The sequence below is a fragment of the Mastigoproctus giganteus genome, chromosome 1 (assembly GCF_048544385.1).
Source record: "Mastigoproctus giganteus isolate SK-2022 chromosome 1, ASM4854438v1, whole genome shotgun sequence".
NCBI lineage: Eukaryota > Metazoa > Arthropoda > Arachnida > Uropygi > Thelyphonidae > Mastigoproctus > Mastigoproctus giganteus.
Window position 1 is genome coordinate 234864562 of NC_143575.1, and position 24850 is coordinate 234889411.

Genomic DNA, 24850 nt, shown 5'->3' on the forward strand with positions numbered 1-24850 from the left:
CATTCTTAAATTTTCAGAATCTTCTCCTCATCCCTATTTTTTATGTGTGAAATTGTTACTGCATATCTCACTTGTGGAATTTGGTCATGCCACGTTTGTCATTATTGATTGCTTATATTTTTTACTGTTTTAAATTTTACGATTAAAAAAAAATGTCAGTGAACAGAAATATCAATTAGTATTTACATATTACAGTTCTATATTTACTGTAATATTTATTTATTTTTTAGAAATTTAAGATTAGAAGTTTAAATCTGTTTTTATTGCAATTTTATTGGGTTTCTAACTTTTTTTTTAGTGTTTTACTTACCAGACTGAACATTTTTTTTTTTTTTTTTTTGAGTGCTCTGCCCCTAACCCCATTTTACCCATAAGCCCTGTTGGTTTTAATACACAAAATGCCATGAGAGACGTTATAGCAGAACTGACTGTACTCTCTTCTCCACTATTTTTTCATGCAATTTCTCTATGACTAGTCAGGGTGATTCATTATAATTCTCACACTTTTTCCTGCCCCTTTTTTAATATATAGACACAATCAATCTTCTTTTCCAGTCTCTCAGTATCCTTTTCTCCTTCCATACTAATTTCATTACTCTGTGTATACACTGCAGCCCTGCTTGTCCAGCAAATCTCACCATTACTCTGTCACTTCATCACACCCTGGAAATTTACCTCCTTTATCTTTACCATTGCTGTCACCACTTCACTTGTTGATATCCCTCTTTCCTTCTCTCTTTCCCCTACCTCTTCTTTCAGTACTAATTAAAAAACAAATATTACCACTACTAAGTGAAAAACAAACACATACAAAAAGCTGACAAATTTCAAAAATTTTGTGCTGATTTGTAAGTTTAGTGGGATTCAACCCTCAGCAGATAGAATTTATTAAATAGTTCTTTCCCCCCATACTGTACATTCCATTTGCTATTTCTGGTCTTGCACTTCGGGTTTTCAGCTAATTTTCAGTGTTGTACTGATAGGGTGCTTGGCCATCTATTGATGAGATGGTAGTAAATACCAAAACAGCCTGACACTGCTTTACAAATAAACAGCATTATATTTTTGTTATGAGAAGTGCTTTATTTATGGATTGGCTAATAATGACTATTGATATTTTGAGTATACTAAGCAGACTTGTTAGAGTGATCATAAAGCTTTATAAAATTGTAACTTGTAGATATACAGTTTAAAGATATTTAGTCTCATAACAGATCTAAAACAAGTATTTTTCATATTTGTGACAGATATCAAGTGATCAGCACACCTACAGACATCTTTATGATTATGGAATATGTATCTGGAGGGGAACTGTTTGATTACATTGTAAAACATGGCAAGGTAAGTAACAATTTTTCTTTCAAAATATTTGCAGTAATTTAAGAAAGATTTATGAGCATTAATTTATTTTTTGTGTAAACAGAATTACTGAGCAAATACAAAATTTGAATACTAGTATGAATTTAGTAATGAAATAATAAATTTAAAAAAATTATATATAATTAATTATGTAAAAATAAAAAGTTAAATGCAGAAATAACCAACACCTAGTTATTTCTGCATCAGCATGCACCACTTCACCAAGCATTACAGGATTCAGGGTAGGAATATAGCTGTAACACATTTCCTTCAACAAAAAGATTAACACTCTATTAAGGGATTGCATAGATAATTTCAACCAGTAGCCCATGAGGATTTTCTGTGAATATACTGCACTTGGATAAAAATGCTATGTGGTACTTTGCATTACTTTTGTAACTTTGAGGAAGGACAGTTGAAGAATGGATGTGCACAAGTTTGCCTTTAGCCTGTGAGTGGTTGATTACTGAAACAAACTTCCATCTGTGGTTGTGGAAGTTGATAGCTTAAATAAATTTAAATAAGAACTAGACAAACTGTTGGAGGGAATGGACTTGCTTTCTTGCATCATATGCTACTACTAATGTTAATGCTAAAATTATTACTAAAAGTAGAAAAAATTATTTTGAGGGATTGGATAGGCGATGTGGAAAGTGTTTTTTCCCTGATAATGTATAAACTTGCTTCCTTGCGTCATTTGCCCCTAATGCTAAAATGAAGGGGAAGCATTTACTCATCTCTCTCTCTCTCTCTCTCTCTCTCTGAGAGTGAGCACATTCCAGTGCTGACTCTCATCTGTTCCATATATTGCTATTTGTTTGTTGCTTGCTGGGACTTGTTTAGTGACAATGTTATTTAATTTTATAGCAGTGACTTCATTTTCCAATATTGAGTACATAGATGTGCAGTTCACATGTTGTCACACTGGAAGAAATTCACTTGTAACAAGATGATTATGTCACAAAACTTTCCTAATCAAATTGTTTAAAATTTGTTATTGTCAGTATGCATTTGAGGAAAATTGGTATATTCTATTATGCTGCAAAGTTGTCATGGTAACAACAAGCCCCTACTATTGTGATACTGAGGATTAAATTCTTGACATGATAATAGGATCTATGGATGAGTTTTGATTTATTGGTGCTGCTGTGGGTTCTTCTTATATCTGGAACTTTCTTTGGCAACAGTAGTTGTACCCAGTTCCAGATGAACTGGGTACAACTACTGTTGGAACATCTGGAACTGTGTTGCTGATCAGTTAACTGGGCGTTTTTTTCCATGATGACTGTCCAGCCAAGTTTACTCACACTTTTTTGAAGATATTTTGTCAGGTTTGCCTGAAGATGTTCCTCTGGACATTGGGACATTTTCATGCACATTGGTGATTCTGCTTATTACATCCTGCAAGTGAAAGTACACCTGATTTTACCTGTCCACTTGGATAGGTCAGGGAAGTTTATTGCTTGGTCAGCACATTCACTCAACATTATCTCTCTTGAGTACTTTTTTGGGTCATTTAAAGAACTTTGTGTATGAAAGAGGAATTCTTGATATCACAAAACTTCAGTGATCAATAGAATGTGACTGAAACAATGTGCACTACTGCAGCAACATCTGAGAATGTTTGGTAGCCATTAATTCAATGAACTATTTCAGCATTCGAGTGCAAGGACATCACTTCAAATCATTATTGTAAAATCAATATGCAAACCATAACACTTAAAAATTTAAGGATTGTTATGTTTGTATGCTGTTTCGAAAGACATACAAACATAATGCCATTCAGTATAAAATTCCTAACTAAAATGTTTTCAGACATGTTTATATGCTTTTTTCTTTTTCTTTTTTTTCCCCTTAATTTAGGTGCAACAATATGTTTCAGAATTTTTCACACATACTATGAAAACACTATACAGGGTGATTCACTACCAGTGCGACAAACTTGCAGGAGGTGTATGGGGCACAAAGACGAATCGGAATCACATAACATTGCAGGGTCCGATATGCCTTCGTCATGCGGTAGAGGACTTTGAACAGGAGGTCGCGTGAACAGCGATCCTGCTGGAAGTCAGCATTTGCGAACTGTTTCTGTTGAAGAAATCAAGTAGCAAAAGTCCTCCAGAGTGGATAATCCGCAGGCTCCAATGATTGGATGCATTGCAGATGGTATGAACTCATTTGGTTTGTTGACAGTATTCTCCATACAGTGGATTGGGAAATACCCAATCGTTAGCCTATCGCTCGAGTACTCGTACTCAGATTGCCTTCTGCAAGACGTAGGACATTCTCATCATTATCTGGCGTCCTCGTCGTTCACTCTCGATTCATGTTACCTCTCATGAAACAACCAGTTTCACGTAACCTTCTGTGCACACATGCCAAAATTGTATGATGAGGAGCACGCCTGTGCGGGAAACGTTTCTGGTACAAGCGCAGAGCGGTGCGCCCGTTACAGTCCACAGCTCCATACGCGAGGTGCACGTCGGCCAGTTCAACGTTTGAATACTCGTCCATCTTACTGCCTCAGGAACCGGTTCGCAAATGCTGACTTCCAGTGGTATCGCTGTTCACACGACCTCCCGTTCAACATCCTCTACCGCATGAAAAAGGCATTTCGGACCCTGCAATGCTATGTGATTCCGATTCATCTTTGTGCCCCCTACACCTCCTGCAAGTTTGTCGCACTGGTAGTGAATCACCCTGTATAAAGAAGTGGTTAAGCCACATTTTGAATATTGCATACATGATTGTAAATTGTATTTTAGGAAAGATGCTGGAAAGGGTACTGAGGAGAGCAACAAGTTTGGTAAAAAAACAAAAAAAAAAAGGGTATGGAGTATTCACTTGATAAGAATCTTGGGTTTGTAGGTAAATGAAGTGAGAGAAGGTGACAGGTTTTTCCCCTCCCAGTTCCACACACACTTGCTTCATTATGCCATTTTTACAGTACTAATACTAAATTTCTTGACAAAACAATGACTTAATTCCCCCACTTAGAACAGGTAAAAAGTGAAGTAAAATGAAGCACTTTGCAAAAAATGTTCTGTTTCATTAGCATAGCGCTATCTGTAAAGTCCTGGTTTAGATGAGATTGGATTTACAACTGCTATACATAATACTGCTATACAACCTGCTATACCTGGTTTGAAGAGTACATTCCATCAAAGGAATTTAAATGGGAGGCCCATCAAGCTCTCAGCTACCCAACTCAATGCCAGAGCTCACACTTGTGCATCAGGCAACACAGCGGCAATCTCCAAGGCAGAATGCACTAGTCCCACAGGAAGTGGTTATCATTGGTGACTCTATTGTCAGGGAAACGAGAAATATGTTGTGCAAGGATAGGTGAATAGAACCAGTGTATGTCTGCCAGGGGCAATAGTAGATGACGTTATAGAGCAGATATCATCTTTTAAGAGCACAAAAGGTGACATTGTTGTACATGTTGACGTTAATGATATTAAGAGTAGGAGATCTGAGCACTTACTTAACAAGTACAGGGAAATGTTGGGAAAAAGTTGCAAGTTAGGATTGAATTTGAAAGTGTCTGCAATTCTACCCAGACCGGCGGAATTGCTTAACAAGTACAGGTCACTGTTGGAAAAAAGCCGTGAATTAGGGTTGAATTTGAAAGTGTCTGCAATTCTGCCCAGACACGATAGGAGGAAGTATATGATGAGAGCCCTGTCAATCAATTCGGCCCTGGAAGGATTGTGCAAGGCTCTAGGGGTAGAATTTTTTTCAGCCTGGTCTGTACTTGTTAACAGGAGAGACTGCTTCTACAGGGATGGGATACATTTAAATAGAAAGAGTGCAAGAATGTTTGCTGATGCTATCGAGGCAGTGTTAGGTGGGTCGGAAAACTGCTAGATTGGGGGGATACAAGGACTAATAGATTAACAGTAGCCACTGGCAGAGGTGAAAGTGATTCTTGCACTGCTTCTATTGGAATGAGCCGCAGCCTGGAAAACAAGATGCATGGTATTTCAGAGACTGCTGGGAGCCATTGCGGTACAAATAAACACATAGGTTGTGTTAGGGTAGCTAAGAAAAAGAACAGGTGCATGTATACTTGCGTGTACACCAATGCTAGGAGTTTAGTAAATAAATTTGATGAATTTGAGGTATTGCTAAAAACATCAAAGGCAGATATTGTAGGTATTTCAGAGACGTGGTGTCACACAGATATAAGGAATGCAGAACTGGAATTTGGGGAGTACAATGTCTACAGAAAGGATAGACAGGGTAGGAAGGGAGGAGGGGTTATGCTATTAGTTAAGAAATACATAAAATCCAAGGAAGTGAAGCCAGTCAACATTGCTGGACAATGCAGTGTCGAGTCAGTTTGGTGTGACATAAGCATTGGGAGATCAAAATTGAGAGTAGGAGTGTGCTATAGGCCTAATGACTCTGATGAGTATAATAAGAAACTGTACGGGGAAATAGAGTGGGCCAGTAAATCAGGGAGTCTTATAATGGGGGATTTTAATTTCCCAGTTATTGACTGGAATTTGGGGGCTGGTCACTCTCACACTAGCAAGGCTTTTGTGGATTTATTGGATGATTGTTTTCTACATCAGCATGTTCAGGAGGCAACTAGAGGGAGTAATACTCTTGATTTGATTATCAGTAGTGATTCTTCATGCATTAAGAATCTGCAGGTAAATGAACCACTAGGTGGCAGTGATCACAGTGTGCTGAAGTGGGATTTACTCAAAGAAGTAACTACCATTAGGGGTAAAGGGAAGGGTTATTGCTTTCGTAAAGGCGACTACGATGGACTGAGACAGTATTTAAATTCTATACAGTGGGACCAACTGATGATGTTACCAACAGCAAATTCAAAATGGGAAGCATTCAAAGAACTTATCTTGGAAGCTACTAGGCTTTAAATACCAACTAAGAAATATTGTTCAAGGTTTTAGGCCTAAGTGGATGTCAGATGAACTAATGAGACATATGGCAGAGAAGAAAAATGCATCGGATACATACAAATTAACACGTGAAACAGAAGCCTATGATAGATACAAGTTGATCTGTAACCAAGTTACAAAGGAGGTTAGGCAGGCGAAGGCAGATTACGAGAAATCTTTGGCAAGGGATGCAAAGAAAAACAGCAAGGAGTTCTTTACTTATGTAAACTCTAGAAGGAAGGGGATGAATCATATTGGTCCACTTGATATCGATGGTTAAACTGTTGATGATCCTGCTCAAGTAGCTAACAAACTGAATGAATATTTTGCATCAACATTCACACATGGGGAGTTATTCAGCGAGGGGAATGCCAGAGGTGTATTCAACTCTGGCAGTAAGCTAGAGAATCTTGTAATAACTGAGAGCAAAGTGGAGGAGAAATTGTTGAAGGTAAATACAAGAAAGGCACCTGGGGTTTATGGGATCTATCCAGTTATATTAAAGGAGGCAGCAAAGGAAGTAAGCAAACTCTTAGCCATAATTATGAGAGTTTCCTTGGACACGGGAAGTACCCATGGACTGGAGATGTGCAAATGTGACCCCAATTCACAAAGGAGGATCAAAGGGCGACACAAATAATTATAGACCTGTTAGTTTAACTTCTGTTCCTGGAAAATTAATGGAGACACTGATTAAAGAAGCACTGCAGGATCATCTAGACAAGACTTCAGTCATAGTTCAGACACAGCATGATTTTGTTAAGGGGAAGTCTTGCCTGACCAATTTGATTGGATACTATGATGCAGTCACAAAAGAACTGGATGCAGGGAATAACTTTGATATTATATACTTGGATCTTAGAAAGGCTTTTGATACTGTTGCACGTGGAAGACTGCTGCACAAATTGGAGCAGTGTGGCATTGGAGGCAAATTGCTGCTATGGATAAAGGGGTGGTTGAGTGGGAGAAGACAGAGAGTGGTAATCAATGGACACTGCTCATCGTGGACTAATGTTATTAGTGGAGTCCCTCAGGGTTCAGTATTGGGTCCATTATTGTTTTCTGTATTTATAAATGATATTGATGATGGTATATCAAGCTTAATGTCCAAGTTTGCAGACGATACGAAGGGTGGCAGGATTGTCAAGGACACTACTGACACTATGCTACTGCAACAGAATCTGGAAAAGTTGAGCAGATGGGCTTCGAGGTGGCAAATGAAGTTTAACATTGACAAATGTAAAGTACTACATATGGGAAACAGCAACCCCAGAGCAATGTATCAACTCTGTGGTACTACACTGACAGTGGTAGAGAATGAAAGGGACCTGGGGGTGGTTGTGCAGGCAGATATGAAGTTTTCTGAGCAGTGCAGACGGGCTGCAAGAGTAGCTCATGGTGTATTGTCGATGATATATAGGAATTTTTCTAGCAGGGATAAGGAGGTGATTATTCCTTTGTATAAGGCAATGGTTAGGCCACACTAGAGTACTGTATACAGGTCTGGAGGCCTCATTTCAAGAAGGATGTAGAGATGCTGGAATGAGTACAGAGAAGGGCAACAAGATTAGTGAATGGAACAAAGGGGTGCTCTTACGAAGAAAGGCTTAAGTTTTGCAAATTACAGTGTCTGGAGACTAGGCACCAGCGAGGTGATCTGATAGAGGTGTATAAAGCCTTGAATGGTTTGAGCATGCTCAATGCTGATGGGATTCTTCCTCTTGCTCAGAATAATCACCTGAGAGGGCATAAATTCAAATTGAGAAAAGACAGATGTAGGATAGACATGAGGAAATTTGCCTTTAGCCAGCGGGTGGTTGGTTGGTGGAATAGACTTCCATCCCTTGTCGTGGAAGTTGATAGCCTAAATAAGTTTAAGGCTCAGCTGGACAGGTATTTTGAACGAACAGAGGGGTGAAGTGGAAGTGGTTATTTTTTATTTTATTTTATTTTTTTTTGGCTGATGCTGCATAAGCTTGCTTTCTTGCATCAAATGCCTCTGCTAATGCTAATGGTAGGAGGGAGTATATGTTGAGAGTCTTGTCAATCAGTTTGACCAAGGAGAGAATTTGCTATGCTCATCAGGTAGAATTTTTCTCAGCGTGGTCTGTGCTTGTTAACAGGAGAGAGTGTTTTTACAGGAATGGGATACACTTATATAGGAGTACAAGAATATTTGGTGATACTATTGAGGCAGATAGGTGAGTCGGAAAACTGCTAGCTTGCGGGGGGGGAGATACACAGGCCAATAGATTAACTAGAGCTTCAGGCAGCGGTGAAGGTGATTCTTGCACTGCTTTTATTGAAAAATGCAGCATCCTGGAAAACAAAATGTTGGGGATTTCAGGCTCTGTGGTGGGTCATCATAGAGCAAGTGAATACACGGCCTGTGTAAGGGTAACTTAGAATAACAATGTGCATGTATACTTGCATGTACACTAATGCTAGAAGCATTGTAAATAAACTTGATGAATTTGAAGTACTGATTAAGTCATCAAATGCAGACATTGCGTTTGATGACTTAATAGTGTCACTCAGACATAAGGGATGCTGAATTTGAATGTGGGAAGTACAATGTATACAAGAAGGACAGGAGGGGTGGAGGGGTTATGCCCTTAGTTAAGAAGCATATTAAATCTAAGGCAGTGTATCTAGTCGGCATGGGCAACCAATGCAATGTTAAATCAGTTTGGTGTGGTGTAAGCACTGGGAAAACAAAATTGAGAGTAGGAGTATGTTATTAGCATAATGACTGTGATGAGTATACCAAACAGCTATACAGAGAAATATAGTGACCCAGTAAATCAGAATATCTTATAATGGTATTTGAACTTTCCAGATGTTGACTGGAATTTGTGAGTTGGTCACTCGCACACTAGCAAGACTTTTGTGGATTTCTTGGATAACTGTTTTCAACAGCAGCATGCTAGAGAGGCAATAAGAGGAAGCTTATTGCTTCTTGATCTGGTGCCAGGTGGGAAGGAGCAGCAGTGCGTAGCACATGCTTCTTGATTAGACTGGGGTTCGAGCTCGTCACCACCAAATACGGAGGATGCGGAAAGGTCGGGGAATGACCACCGCATATCCTGGAGCAATATGGCCTTAGTTGCTAATGCTCCTAAAAACCAAAATAACAATAATAACTAACCAACTTGATCTAGTTATCAGCAGTAATTCTTCATGCATTAAGAATCTGCAGGTAAAAGACCCACTGGGTGACAACAATCACAGTGTACTAATGTGGAATTTAATTGAAGACATAACTACTGTCAAGAGTAAAGGGAAAGGTTTTTGCTTTCGTAAGGGTGACTACAGTGGTCTCAGACAGTTTTAAATTCTATGCAGTGGTACCAGCTGATGATGTTACCAACGGCAAATTCTAAATTGGAAGCATTTGGGGAAGTAGTCGTAGAACTACTAGGCTTTTCATGCCAACAAAGAAATACTGTTTAAGGCTTAGACCTAAATGGATGTCAGATGAACTGCTGAGACATGGAGCAGAGAAGAAAAGTGCATGGGATACATATAAATTATCAAGTGATTCAGAAGCCTATGGCAGATATAAATTAATCTGTAATCAAGTCACAAAGGAGGTTAGGCTAGCTGAGACATTATGAGAAGTCTCTGATAAAGAAAAGCAGCAAAGACTTCTATGCTTATATTAACAGTAGAAGGAATGGGTTGAATCACATTGGGTCACTTGATGTCTATGGTTTAACTGTTGATGACCCTCCTCAGGTTGCTGAAAAATTGAATAGGTACTTTTCATCTACATTCACACTTAAGGAATTTTTTAGAGGAAGGGATGACAGAAGTTTATCAGACTCCAATGGAAAGCTAAATGACTTTGTGATAACTGAAAGGAAAGTGGAAGAAAAATCATTGAAGCTGAACATAAAAAAAAGGCACGTGGTGTGGATGGGATCTATCCAATCATATTAAGAGAGGCAGCAAGGGAGGTGAGCAAGCCTTTAGCCATATTATGAGAGCATCCTTGGATTCAGGGAGGTCCTATGGACTGGAGATGTGCAAAGCAAATGTATCCCCAAATTCATAAAGGGGGAATCAAAAGGTGACATGAGTAATTACAGACCTAGCTTAATGTATGTTCCATGGAAAATAATAGGATCACTGGTTAAAGAAGTAATGCAGGACCATCTGGACAGAAATGCAATTGTACTGCAATAACAGCATGGATTTGTTAAGGGCGGTCTTGTCTAACCAATCTGATTGGGTACTATGATGCGATAACCAAGCAACTTGATGCAAAAAATAATTTTGATATCATATACTTAGATTTCAGGAAGGCTTTGATACTGTTGCACATAAAAGACTGCTGTAGCAATGGCATTAAGGGCAAGTTACTGCTATGGATAAATGGATGTTTAAGTGGAAAGAGACAGAGAGTGGTTATCAATGGACTCTGCTCTTTGTGGACTAATGTTGTCAGTGGACTCCCCCAGGGTTCGGTGCTGGGCACATTTTTGTTTTCAATATTTGTTAATGATATTGATGAAGGCATATAAGGCTTAATGTCAAAGTTTGCACATGATACAAAGGTTGCCAGGGTGGTTAATGACAGGAATGGTGTATTATGCAAATTTAGAATCATTAAACAATGACAGTATGCTACTGCAACAGAATCTAGAAAAGTTGGCAGATGGGCTGAGAAATGGCAATTGAGGTTTAAATTGTCAAATGCAAAGTTTTTTTTTTTTTTTTTTTTTTTGTAGTTGTTGGTGCATCGGCTTCTGTGGCCATAATGCACACCTCCCAAGGTTTTTGCAGTACTTTGATCCAAGCCCGAGGCGGGATTCGAACCCGCGACCTTTGGGTTGCCAGGCAGGCACTTTACCCACCCGGCTAGCCCGGTCGGCGAAATGCAAAGTACTGTATATGGATAACAGTAATCCCAGAGTAACATACCAACTGTATCGTACTATACTCTGGGGAGTGGAAAATGAAAATGACCAGGTGTCATTGTGCAGTCAGATATAAAATTCTGTGAGTGGTGCAGACATACTGCCAGGACAGCTAATGGGGTTTTGTCAATGATATACGGAAACTTTGCTAGCAGGGAAAAGGAGGTGATTGTCCCTTTGTACAAGGTTATGATTAGGCCACATCTTGAGTACTGTATACAGATCTGGAGGCCTCACTTTAGGGAGGATGTAGATCTGCTGGAACTGGTGCAGAGAAGGGCATCCAGATTGGCGAAGGGAACAAAAGGGTGCTCTTACCTAGCAAGGATTCAGTTCTTCAAATTGCAGCTTCTGGAGACTAGTTATTTATGGGATGATCTGATTGCAGATATATGTTTAAGGCCTTGAATGGATTGATTAAGCTGAATAAGAATGGCATTCTTCCCCTTTTTGAGATACACACATGAGGGGGCATAAATTTAAGTTGAGAAAGGATGGTTGCAGGATAGATGTGTGGAAGTTTGCCTTTAGCCAGCGGGTGGTTGATTGTTGGAATAGGCTTTCATCTGTTGTTGTGGAAATGGATGACTTGAATAAATTCAAGGAAGAACTAGACAAATATTTGGAGGGTATGATGGGCAAAGTGTGTAGGTTTTTTTTTTTTTTTTTTTTGCTAATGTTATATAAGCTTGTTGCTTTCTTGCATTATTTGCCACTGCTACTACTACCCACCATAAAATATGTATTCCTCTATTAATAGTGAGGGCCATATATAGCAGTTGCAAATTTGGAATCATTAAACAATTTCATTAATTTCTCATTAATTCAATTTCATTAATTGAATATCAGCAATAATAAGGGACCATTAGTACTGTCAAGTGGTAAAGAATGCTCATATATAAATAAGGATGCAACAAAATACATTTATTCAACTTTTGAGCTATCTGTTTAGAGTCAAACTTGATTTTGCTGTAAGATATTTTGTAACATACAATATGGTTCAGTTCTTTCCAAGCTCTCTGCTATCATTTTAGTCCTCTTTCTTAGTCTTTTTTAGTCTGATTTAGCATATCTAGCTGTCTAAGTAACTTTATGTAACATATGACATTATAACTCTCCTGTGTATGACTAGTGTCCCCCAAATTCCAAGTGTAACTTGAGTTCTCTCTCTATATTTTTATGGGATTACAATTATCCCATAATAACCTTATTTTTATTCATTCAGTTTATCAGGTCTTTATTTTGGTTCAGGCATGAGTAATAACTGTTTAAAAGTATAAAAGATGAGTGACATCATCCAGATTACATTTTCCAGCTGTTCCCACCGAATAGAATTCATTTCAAAGGGGCAACTAGATAGAAATGGTATTCTGAAGGAAACTCAGCATGGTTTTGTAAAGAAAATAATCTTTTTTAACTTAATTTGATAAGCTTTTTTGAAAGAATCACTCGAGTTGCATGTGGGAAATAATTTTTACATTGTTTATTTAGACTTTTGGAAAGCCCTCTCTTACATGAAAATTTACTGCATAAACTGGAATTCTAAGGATCTTATCTATGGATATTACAGGTAAGATTCTTTGATGGAACACAGATGGCTGCAGGACAGGAGGAAGAAGGCTGTAATTAAGTTACTCTTCAGATTGGGATAGTGTTAAAAGTGAGGATCCCTCAAGAATCAAAGCTGGAACTGCTGTTTTTTTTCTGATTTTCTTAAATGATATTGACAAAAGGATGCAGTGTCAAAATTTACAGTTGATATCAAGTTTGGGAGAGTGGTGAATGACCATTGTCAAGCTGTGCTCTTTCATAATGACTTGGACTTTAGGGATGGTAAGAAAAGTGGCAGCTATGTTTTTATATTGGGAAAGGCATGATTTTGAACTTTGAAAATAATATTTTCAAAATAATGTATGTGCAAGAAGGAGTTAAATTGAAGTCAGTAGAGGGAGGGGGAGAGAGAGAGAGAGAGAGATCAGCAAAAAGGGTGCCCACACGAGGAAAAATTTTAAATATATTGGCTACAGAACTGGATATCTAGTGCCTTAAAGGGGGATCTGATTGATGTCTGTTAAGTTCTAAGAGGGGATAATCAAATGAATGAAGTTAAAACTTTTCAGTTATAAATGATCCTGTACTTCATGACAGCAAGTGAAGTCACTATTAGCTATATGGAAATAATCAATTTACACAGTTTGTAAACATAATCAGTGTGCAAAGTAGAGGATGATCTGTTTTCAAAATGAAGGACAGGCAAGTTTTAAAGACTAAGTGTTACTTGTAATGCATAATTGCCAATTTTATTGACTTACTGAAATTTTGATGCTGCCTGACCAGTTAAATGTGAATTTAGAACATTATAATGAATTTTGTTTTGCGTTTTATTGCTGTAATGTTTTATCATTTATCAATACTTGACAATAGCTTTCTGTTAGGTGAAATTAACATTACATTGGTTGCAATTTCAGCTATAATTCTCTGGACATTCCAAATAGAAACCCTGCTTAATTTCCTTCAACAGCTTGCAGATATATTTATTGGCTCTCCAGTATTTTCAAGTTTAAATGTTGAATGCATTAATAATTACCTGTTTTGCTTGATGTAGTAACTCAGCGGTGTCCAGCCTGCAGTCCACATGCAGCCCATTCCTTCACATTGTGTGGACCATGGCCACGAAAGCAGTCCTACATTTTGTGAACCTGAGGTTTGAAATTAGCACCATAAATAGTTAATATGAACAATATAAAAATTATCTTCCTGAAGTGTTATGAGATGTTCTCTTGTTATCAATTTTCCCAATGTATTTCCACAAGAAATATTCATTTGAGTAAATGAACATTACGTGGAATCAGATGTGTGATGAAGCCAGTTCACTAAAACTCAGCAAAATCAGAAATCAGATTCCCTGAATATAAGTGAAGCTTTAAAGATTCTTGCATTCTTTTGTAAAATTTTACAACTAGCTTTCTGTTTTTATGGCTGTAAATTCAGCTGTAGGAGATTGGGGGCTGCTACCATTCCCCAAGGAATGATAGTGCCATAAAATATAATTAATATGAACAATATACAAAATTATGTTCCTGAAATATTATGAGATGTTTTCTGCATTTACACAAGAAATATTCATTTGAGTAAATGAACTCAAATCAGAGATGTGATTGAAGCCAGTTCGTTAATAATCAGTGAAATCAGAAATATAGTTTCCTGAGTATAAGTGACAACTTTACAATCTTGCATTCTACTGTAAAATTTTACAACTAGCTTTCTTTTTTTTTTTGGTGCCTGTAAATTCAGCTGTAGGAGGTTAGGGGGCTGCTATCATTACCCAAGGTCTTACTCTTTATCCTAGCAGAGATATAACATTCCAGTGTGCAGTGCAGTACAGTCTCATTCACCTATCAAGGCTCTACAAATATAAAACGTTGTAAAAGATGAGAGCAGAAGTGATTAAAAAATATCAGCTTTAAATGATTTTAAAAAATTATAGAAACTGATAATCAGACCAAGAATTCCTATTCTCATTAATGTATTTAATAAATTAAATAAATTTAATAAATTAAAATCAAAAATTTGGAATACATTTCTAAAAGTGAATGCCTACTTTTGTGCTGATATTTAAATCAAAACAAAACTTAAAATTTTATAAAAAGTTTATTCATGTACATAAACTCAACACAAAAAAAAAATAATAATAAAACTGTGTGCCAGGTCTGTAAACAAATGCCAAGTATTATTGCAAAATGTTCGATCGATGTGTCAGTACTGAGTAGTTATTAATTTTATGTGCCTTTACGTTTACAGCACTCATTGGTTGACTGCCTAAGAAAAACTGCTTGTATGCATCATGGCACACTGCTTGGGTACATTTTGAATGGTTTTTTGCATTGGGGCACAACACTTCTAGTGCTGTTTTACTCTTTTTTTGTTGAGGCAGTGAATATGTTAATAATCTTCATTTATCTACACATATAATTGAAAGTGTTTCAGATGTCTAGACATTATTCAGTAAGGTAAAGAAAGTTTGATTGATGCCAAATGTTTGCTCATATTCTGCTACAATTTTTAGCATTAGTGTTATTAGAGGCACATGATGCAAGAAAGCAAGCTTATACAGCATTAGCCAAAAAAAAAAAAAAAAAAAACCCTTCCCATTTCAGTGATCCATTCATTCCAAATGTTTGTCTAGTTCTGCCTTGAATTTATTTAAGCTATCAACTTCCACACATCTATTCTATAACTGCCTTTCCTCAGTTTGAATCTGTCCCCTCAGGTTTGTAATCTGAGTAAGAGGAAGAATCCCATCAGCATTGAACTTGCTCAATCAATTCAAGGCCTTACACCTCAATCATATCACATTTTGCAGAACTTAAACCTCTCTTGGTAAAAGTATCGCTTCATTCCCCTCACCAATCTTGTTGCTTTTCTCTGTATTCATTATAGCAACTCTACATCCTTCCTAAGATGAGGCCGGCGCCTCCGTAGCCAGGTGGGAAGGAGCAGCAGTGCATAGCACATGCTTCTTGATTAGACCGGGGTTCGAGCCTGTCACCACCAAATACAGAGGATGTGGAAAGGTCAGGGAATGACCACCGCATATCCCGGAGCAATATGGCCTTAGTTGCTAATGTTCCTAAAAACCAAATAACTAACTAACTAACTAAGATGAGGCTTCCAGACCTGTATGCAGTACTCAAAGGGTGGCCTGACCATTGCCTTATACAAGGGGATAATCACCTTCTTATCGCTGCTCGCAAAATTCCTGTATATCATTGACAAGACCCCATGACAGTCTGTTTGCACGGCTCAGAAAACTTCATATCTGACACAGTTACCCCCAGGTCTCTTTCATTATACACTACCCAGAGTGTAACACCACCCTGTTGGTACATTTCATGAGATTACTGCTACCCATATGCAGTACTTTGCATTTGTCAATGTTAAACTTCAGTTGCCACTTCTCAGCCCATCTACCCAACTTTTCCAGATCCTATTGCAGCAGCATACTGTCATTACTGTTATTAACAACCCTGCCAACCTTAGTATCATTTGAAAACCTGGACATTAAGCCTGACAAACCTTCATCAATATCATTGATAAATATACAAAACAACAATGGGCTCAACACCGAACCCTGAGGGACACCATTAATAGCATTAGTCCACTTAAGCAGTATCCATTAGTTACCACTCTCTGTCTTCTCCCACTCAACCATTCTTTTATCCATTGTAGCAACTTGCCCTTAATGCCATACTGCTCCAATTTGTACAGCAGTCTTCCATGTGCAACTGTATCAAAAGCATTCATGAAATTAAAGTATATGATATCAAAATTATTTTTTGCATCCAGTTCCTTTGTGAACACATCATAGTATCCAATCAAATTGGTCAGACAAGACTTCCCCTTGACAAATCCATGCTGTATCTGAATTATTACTGCTGTCTTGTCTAGATGATCCTGCAATGCTTCTTTAATGAGGGACTCCATTATTTTCACTGGAACAGAAGTCAAATTAACAGGTCTGTAATTACTCATGTCACCCTTTGATCCCCCTTTGTGAATTGGAGATACATTTGCACATCTCCAGTTCGTGAGCACTTCCCCCGAGTCCAAGGATGCTCTCATAATTATAGCTAAGGGTTTGCTTACTTCCTTTGCCACCTCCTTTAATATAACTGGGTAGATCCCATCTACCCCAAGTGCCTTTCTTATGTTTAACTTCAATATTTATTGAAGTTTAACATAAGATTTATTGATTAATTTATTGCAGTACTTACAAATTATGATTCTTTTCAAAATTTCAGACCTTATTTAGAGTATTCTTAGATAACAAATTAGCATTAGTAGAGGCATAGATGCAAGAAAGCAAGCTTATGCAGCATCAGCCAAAAAAAAAAAAAAAAACTTCCACTTCCCCACCTTTCGTTCGAAATACCTGTCCAGCTGAGCCTTAAACTTATTTAGGCTATCAACTTCCACGACAAGGGATGGAAGTCTGTTCCACCAACCAACTACCTGCTGGCTAAAGGCAAATTTCTGCACATCTATCCTACATCTGTCTTTCCTCAATTTGAATTTATGCCCTCTCAGGTGATTATTCTGAGCAAGAGGAAGAATCCCATCAGCATTGAGCATGCTCAAACCATTCAAGGCTTTATACACCTCTATCAGATCACCTCGCTGGTGCCTAGTCTCCAGACACTGTAATTTGCAAAACTTAAGCCTTTCTTCGTAAGAGCAACCCTTTGTTCCATTCACTAATCTTGTTGTTCTTCTCTGTACTCGTCCCAGCAGCTCTACATCCTTCTTGAAATGAGGCCTCCAGACCTGTATACAGTACTCAAGGTGTGGCCTGACCATTGCCTTTCATGTCAGTACGTTAACTAACCCATTTCCTTTGTTCATCCTTCTCCCCCTTAAGAAGTACTGCTACGTGTATTCTTATCTCATAGCTGCCCATTATGTGAACACTCTTTTAATACAATATAGAAATTTTTACCCTCTGAGTTGTTATTTGGTAATGAAATGTGGCTGAAATTATGTAACACAATGTGTATGTTGTGTTATAAATTGGGATGCCACAAAAATTTTTCATTGTTATACAGGGTGTCTCAAAAATATATAGGGGAGGTAGGTAACATCTAAAGGAATGTGAATCGCATAGGAACCCCATAACCGGAAACTTCACGGGAAAGTAGTAGTAGAGGCACAAGAAGCAGAAATGACACAAGACAGTAATTAGTGGCAAACATTTATTTGACATAATATTAACAATAGAGTACAAGATGGATGCATTTCATGATGTTACAACAGATTCTCAAAGGTTCCACCATGAGACGCGATGCATGTGTGACACTGACGCAGCATGGATTGGCAGACATGGTCAAACATACCTGGAGTTTCTTTGACAGTAGTAGCAGCGCAGACGAGTCTCATCATGGGATCAATTTCCGTCTCCACAGGCGATTCATACACGATAGATTTGAGGCCCACCCACAGAAAGAAATCAAGGCTCGATAAATTAGGTGAAGGTGGGGGCCAGGCAACGGGTCCACCACGGCCAATCCATCGACACCCAAAACGTTTGTTCAAATGGTCACAAACACACCTTCCAGAATGGGCAGGTGCCCCGTCATGTTTAAACCAAATGTTGTCTCTCACATTTGCTGGAACATCATCAAGTAACCCTGCTAGAACTCGTTCAAGAAAGATCCGATATTTAGCGGAGTTCGTGTGGGATGGTAACAGGTATGGGCCGACTAAGCAGTCACCGACCATACCTGCCCACACATTTATTGTGAAGCAATGTTGTGCCGCATGGGGGCACACATACACCATGTGGGTTGTTGTGAGCCCACACATGAGCATTGTGCTGATTGAATAAGCCTCATCTCTGAACAAAACATAGGCTGGAAAATTCAAGTCTTGAACACTTTCTTGGAGAAACCACTGCGCAAAAGCCACACGTGCAGGATGATCTTGGGGGAGCAGTAACTGAACCCTTTGGAGATGAAAGGGGTGTAAGGAATTGTCGTGCCAGACATGCTGTACACTGCAACGAGACACTCCTAAGGCAGAGACAACGGCACGTGTGCTGGCAGTAGGATTATTCTGGACGGCATTCAACACACTTTCTTCCATGGCAGGAGTTCGCATTGAATGTGGTCTGCCTGCACCTCTAAATGACCCACAATGACCCTAAATGACCCATAATCGCACAAATTTTGATGCGCACCCACAAACAAACGGTGGTCCGGTACACGTCTGTCTGGGAAGCTTTCTCCATAAATTCGTTGAGCGGCTTGTCCATTGCCCTCTGCTAATCCATACGCTAGGTGCATGTCTGCCAGCTCACAGTTCATATATCGATGCATGCTCTTCATGCGGCGACTACTGTTTGAATGAGTAAACCAGAAATTTTCCCTCTCGCAAACTGATGAGCAGTGCCGTCTATCGACTTATGGTGACGTTTCCGGTTATGGGTTCCTATGCGATTCACATTCCTTTAGATTGTTACCTACCTCCCCTAAATGTTTGTACCAATATTTTTGAGACACCCTGTATATGAAAATCTAATGAAATTTTTAATTATCATGCTAATGTAGATGCAATATTAATTTCATTTAAGTTAGTCATCAAGTAAATGTTTTTATTTTCAGTATTTTTTAAAAATTTAAATTATAACATTGTTTTAAAGGTATCATTAATATCACAGAATCATATGAAAAAAAAAGTATTTTTAATTTTTTCAAAATAAATTATACCTGAATTTCTTAGGCCTTATAATTTTAATAAACTTTTAACTTTCAGAACTGGTTTAAAATTGGGAAATCACAACTCTTCCATTCTTAATTTAAAAATTAACAAATTTGAACATGTAAAAATAAATGTCATCCAGATTACATTTCAAAATAGTAAGTATATTTGATGTGTTCCAAAGTTCATTGAGATCCATCCAGTTTCTCATTTCTGTAAAAATTGCAGTACTGTGAGCTGTTGAACTTGAACTATATAATTTTGTTAAATTTACTGGATTACAACAGATATATATAAATAGAGATGAGATGTCTAGCTCTAAATGATTTTTATTTTCAAAAGTTTGGACATGATATCTATTTTATTTATTTGTTTGAACCCTTTCTGCTTGTTACTTTGAATTTTTTTATTTTTGCAGGCACAGTATAGCACAATACATTCAGTTTTTCTAGTATGTTTGAGCTAATAGCATTATCATTTTTAATGTTTTATGTTCAGCTAAAGGAAGGAGAAGCTCGACGTTTTTTTCAACAAATCATATCTGGCGTAGATTACTGTCATCGTCATATGGTAGTACATAGAGACCTAAAACCTGAAAATCTGTTACTTGATCAAAATTTGAATGTTAAAATTGCAGACTTTGGTAAGTTTTTATTTTCTGTGTATTTTATTTTGCATTATTTGAATTTATTTTACTTGAATGAGAAGTTTCTTTAACCACCCATGCTAGTAATTAAAAGGGAACAGGGGGTGCACTAAGCTGGCCATCATTAAAGATTGCTTGCAGTTTATACAAAAAATAGATTCATATAATGTGCAGTCAAGGAGGTTGTAGTCTAGACATTACAAAATCACTGGTATTGGCTATCAGAAGTGCATTGTTGTGGTAACTGAATATTTTTCAACCAGAATATCTGTCATAACATAGGGATAACAGCATTATTTTGTCTTCTCAGGGAGGGGCAAAATTTCATTCAGGCATTTCTGAGAAAATTTATGTGCAGGTGGGAGATTTAATAGTGTTAGGTAAAATTAAGAATTTTTTTTGTCTTGGGTATCTGAACAAAGAATATATATATAAAAAGCAGTAGTAGTAGTAGTAGTGGCATGTGATGCAAGAAAGAAAGTGTATGAGCTTATGCAGCATCAGCCAAAAAAAAAAAATCACACCATTTCCTCCAAATGCCTGTCCAGTTCCTCCTTAAATTTATTTAACCTGTCAACTTCCACAATGACAGATGGAAGTTTGTTCCAGCAATTAACCACCCGCTGGCTAAAGGCAAATTTCCGCACATCTATTCTACATCTGTCTTTTCTTAATTTGAATTTATGTCCCCTTAGGTTCGTAATCTGAACAAGTGGAAGGATCCCATCAGAATTCAGCATGCTCAACCCATTCAAGGCCTTATACACCTCAATCAGATCACCGCACAGGTGCCTAGTCTCCAGCCACTGCAATTTGCAGAACTTAAGCCTCTCTTGGTAAGAGGATCCCTTCATTCCCCTCACAAATCTTGTTGCCCTTCTCTGTACACGCTCAAGTAAATCTACATCCTTCCTAAAATGAGGCCTCTAGACCTGTACGCAGTACTCAAGGCGTGGCCTGACCATTGCCTTATACAGAGGGACAATCACTGCCTTCTCCCTGCCAGCAAAATTCCTATGTATCATTGACAAAACCCCATGACCTGCCCTGGCAGCCTTTCTGCATTGCTCAGAAAACTTCATATCTGACTGCACAATTACTCCCAGGTCTTTTTCATTTTCTACCACCTTAAGTGTAGTACCACACAATTGGTACGTTTCTCTGGGGTTACTTCTACCCATATGCAGTACTTTGCATTTGTCAAGGTTAAACTTCAGTTGCCACTTCTTAGCCCATCTGCCCAAATTATCTAGATCCTGTTGCAGTAGCACACTGCCATTACTGTCATTAACAACCCTGCCAACCTTTGTATCATCTGCAAACTTCGACATTAAGCCTGATATACCTTCATCAATATCATTGATAAATATACAAAATAACAGTGGACCCAAAACCGAACCCTGTGGGACTCCACTAATAACATTAGTCCACGAAGAGCAGCACCCATTGATTACCACCCTCTGTCTTCTCCTACTCAACCATCCTTTTATCCATTGTAGCAACTTACCCTTAATACCATTCTGCTCCAATTTGTAAAATAGTCGTCCATGTGCAACAGTGTCAAAACCTTTCCTAAAATCCAAATATATGATATCAAAATTATTTTTTGCATCCAGTTCCTTTGCAACCACATCATAATATCCTATCAAATTTGTCAGACAAGACTATCCCTTAACAAACCCATGCTGTGTCTGAATTATTGCTGCAGTCTTGTCTAGATGATCCTGCAATGCATTTTTAACCAGTGACTCCATTATTTTACCCGGAACAGAAGTTAAACTAACTGGTCTGTAATTACTCATGTCACCCTTCGATCCCCCTTTGTGAATTGGGGATACATTTGCACATCTCCAGTCCGTGGGAACCCCTCCCCTGAGTTCAAGGATGCTCTCATAATTATGGCTAAGGGTTTGCTTAGTTGCTTTGCCGCCTCCTTTAATATAACTGGATAGATCCCATCCACCCCAGGAGCTTTTCTTATGTTTAACTTCAACAATTTCTCCTCCACTTTGCTTTCAGTTATTACAAAATCATTAAGTATCCTGCTACAATTTGATAACCTTCTACCATTTTCAAACCTTAATAATCCCTCATGTGTGAATGTAGATGCAAAATACTCATTCAGTTTGTTTGCTATCTGAGCAGGATCATCAACAGTCGAACCATCAATATCAAGTGGACCAATCAGATTCACCCCTTCCTTTTAGAGTTTATATAAATAAAGAAATCCTTGCTGTTTTTCTTACCATATTTTGCCATGGATTTCTCGTAATCTGCCTTCGCCTGCCTAACCTCCTTTGTGACTTGATTACAGACTAGCTTATATCTGCCATAGGCTTCTGAGTCGCTTGATAATTTATATGCATCCCATGCATTTTTCTTCTCTGTTACAAGTCTCATTAGTTCATTAGATAACCATTTAGGCGTAAACCTTGAACAATATTTCTTAATAGGTGTGAAACTTTTAGTAGCATCCACGATTAACTCCTTGAATGCTTCCCACTTAGAATTTACTGTTGGTAACATTGTCAGTTGATCCCACTGTACAGAATTTAAAAACTGTCGGAGACCACTGTACTCCCCCTTATGGAAGCAAAAACCTTTTCCTTTACCCCTGATGGTAATTAAATCTTTAAGTAAATCCCACATCAGTACACTGTGATCACTTCCACCAAGTGGTTCCTTTATCTGCAAATTCTTAATACACGAATGATCACTGCTGATAACCAGATCAAGTGTATTACTCTCTCTGGTTCCCTCTCGAAAACATTCTGCTGCAGAAAACAATCATCGAATAAATCCACAAAAATCTGACTAGTGTGTGAGTGACCAACCCACAAGTTCCAGTTAAAATCCCCCATTATAAGACATTCTGATTTACTAGCCCACTCTATTTCTCTGTACAATTGTTCATTGTACTCATTCGAGGTATTAGGCCTATCACACACTCCTACTCTTATTTTTGCTTTCGCAGTGCTTATGTCACACCAAACTGACTCAAAAGTGCACTGTTCATCTATATAGAAAGCATCATAGAAATGTAATTTAAAAGAGAATGAACCACGGATACTTAATTAGTGATATTTTTGACAGCTGATATTGCACAACTGTATAATAATTAAAGAAATTACGGTCACTTTAGTCGATAATTATGACTATTAAAAAAAGCACAAATAATGAAATTTAAAGCTGAGTGATTGAACTGGACTTTTTTTTTAACAGGACTTTCCAATATGATGATGGATGGAGAATTTTTGCGCACTAGTTGTGGTTCACCAAATTATGCAGCACCAGAGGTGATCTCTGGCAAGTAAGTGAATTTGTTTTAATTTTTCAATACAGTTATTTCTGTTTATTGAAAAGAAGCAGACTTCTTATCACTCTGAATAGTATAGCAGCATTCTTCATAAAAATAACTTTACAAAAACATTACTAACTTATATGGTATTGATATTAATAGTTGAAATATGTCATTAACCTAATTTGTGGAAAATTACACAGGAGTGCAAGTAATAAATGTTTTTGCTCAAATTGAGCCTCAAAAGAATTTTTTTTTTTTTTTTACAGATATACTTTATTCAATTAAAAATTTATTAAGAATGCATATCAAAAATGGATACCGTACTTTAGAAATACTAAAATTCATACTGGCATAAGTCTAATAGATATTTAAATTTTTAAGCTGTTCTGTTTTTGGTGTGTGTTTTACTATCATTTTACCCACTAAAGTAATTAAATACGATATCTTCAAAAAGGCCTCTAAGGTTGGGAGAATGATTCATATCACAAATTTAAACAAGTACACCAACCGTTTAACTATAATAGTTTAATACTGAAAATTATAAAATGTACCAGACGATACAGTACTGTAAAATAATATTTACAAAAATTGACTTACAAAATAAAATGTATGATGAAATTTTAAAATGCAATAAAATATAATAAAGGTTAAAAGCAATAAAACAATGATTGTAGCTTTCGGGGGCATCCGCCTCCTTTCTCAACAACAATGATGTTTAGGCAACACATCCTTAAATAACAGGTTCACGGCACACGTGGCTGACCAGGCACATGCTCAGTATTTCTTCCATGTGAACCAGAACCGGAAGTGGCTCCGGAGCATGGTGTACCAAAGCACTCGTCTTTTGCAAGGACCACAGCCTCCAGAAGGGGGTGGAGCCGAACACCCCTGTCCCTATTCATACTATTGTTTACGGACGAGCCAATCCACAAACTCTCCAACCACTTACGGTCCCAGAACCTATGCGCCCGGTCAAGGATGATGTCATTCACTGGGGAGACCTGGTGTTGTTTTTCCCAATAATGCTCAGCAATGGCGGACTTATTAAACTCTGCGGTCTGTATGGCTCACATGTGCTCCTTCAGACGGTCTTTTAGTTGCCGTCCTGTCTCCCCCACATAACATTCCCCACAATCCAGGCATTTGATCTCATATACGACCCCACTACTGGAATCCCCAGTAATGAGGTCTTTGACCTGTGACACGACTGTGTGCAACCTCCGGCCCGGAAGCTGCACACAGCATGCCTGAAAGTCACGAAGCATCCTTGCAATACGATATGACAAGCCCGGATAGTAGGGAATATAAACTGTGGTGACTGGAACGGACGGTGTTCCATGATTAGGCTCCACGTCTCTATTATATTTATCAATGACCCTCTGGGGGTAACAGCATTTTATAAGATCTGCCCAATTTCTCTCTCTCTCTCTCTCTCTCTCTCTCTCTCTCTCTCTCT

At 38.0% G+C, this 24850-nt stretch overlaps 1 protein-coding gene across 3 annotated transcripts in view; it reads left to right on the forward strand.

Moving 5' to 3' along the window:
* Window positions 1-24850, forward strand: part of AMPKalpha (AMP-activated protein kinase alpha subunit) — a 163844-nt gene that overhangs the window by 34600 nt on the left and 104394 nt on the right. For all 3 annotated transcript variants that reach the window (XM_090384992.1, XM_090384984.1, XM_090384977.1), the window contains exons 3-5: window positions 1248-1341; window positions 19946-20090; window positions 23316-23403. In XM_090384992.1, the coding sequence (XP_090241118.1) occupies window positions 1248-1341; window positions 19946-20090; window positions 23316-23403 (327 nt within the window). The remainder of the gene's footprint in view (window positions 1-1247; window positions 1342-19945; window positions 20091-23315; window positions 23404-24850) is intronic.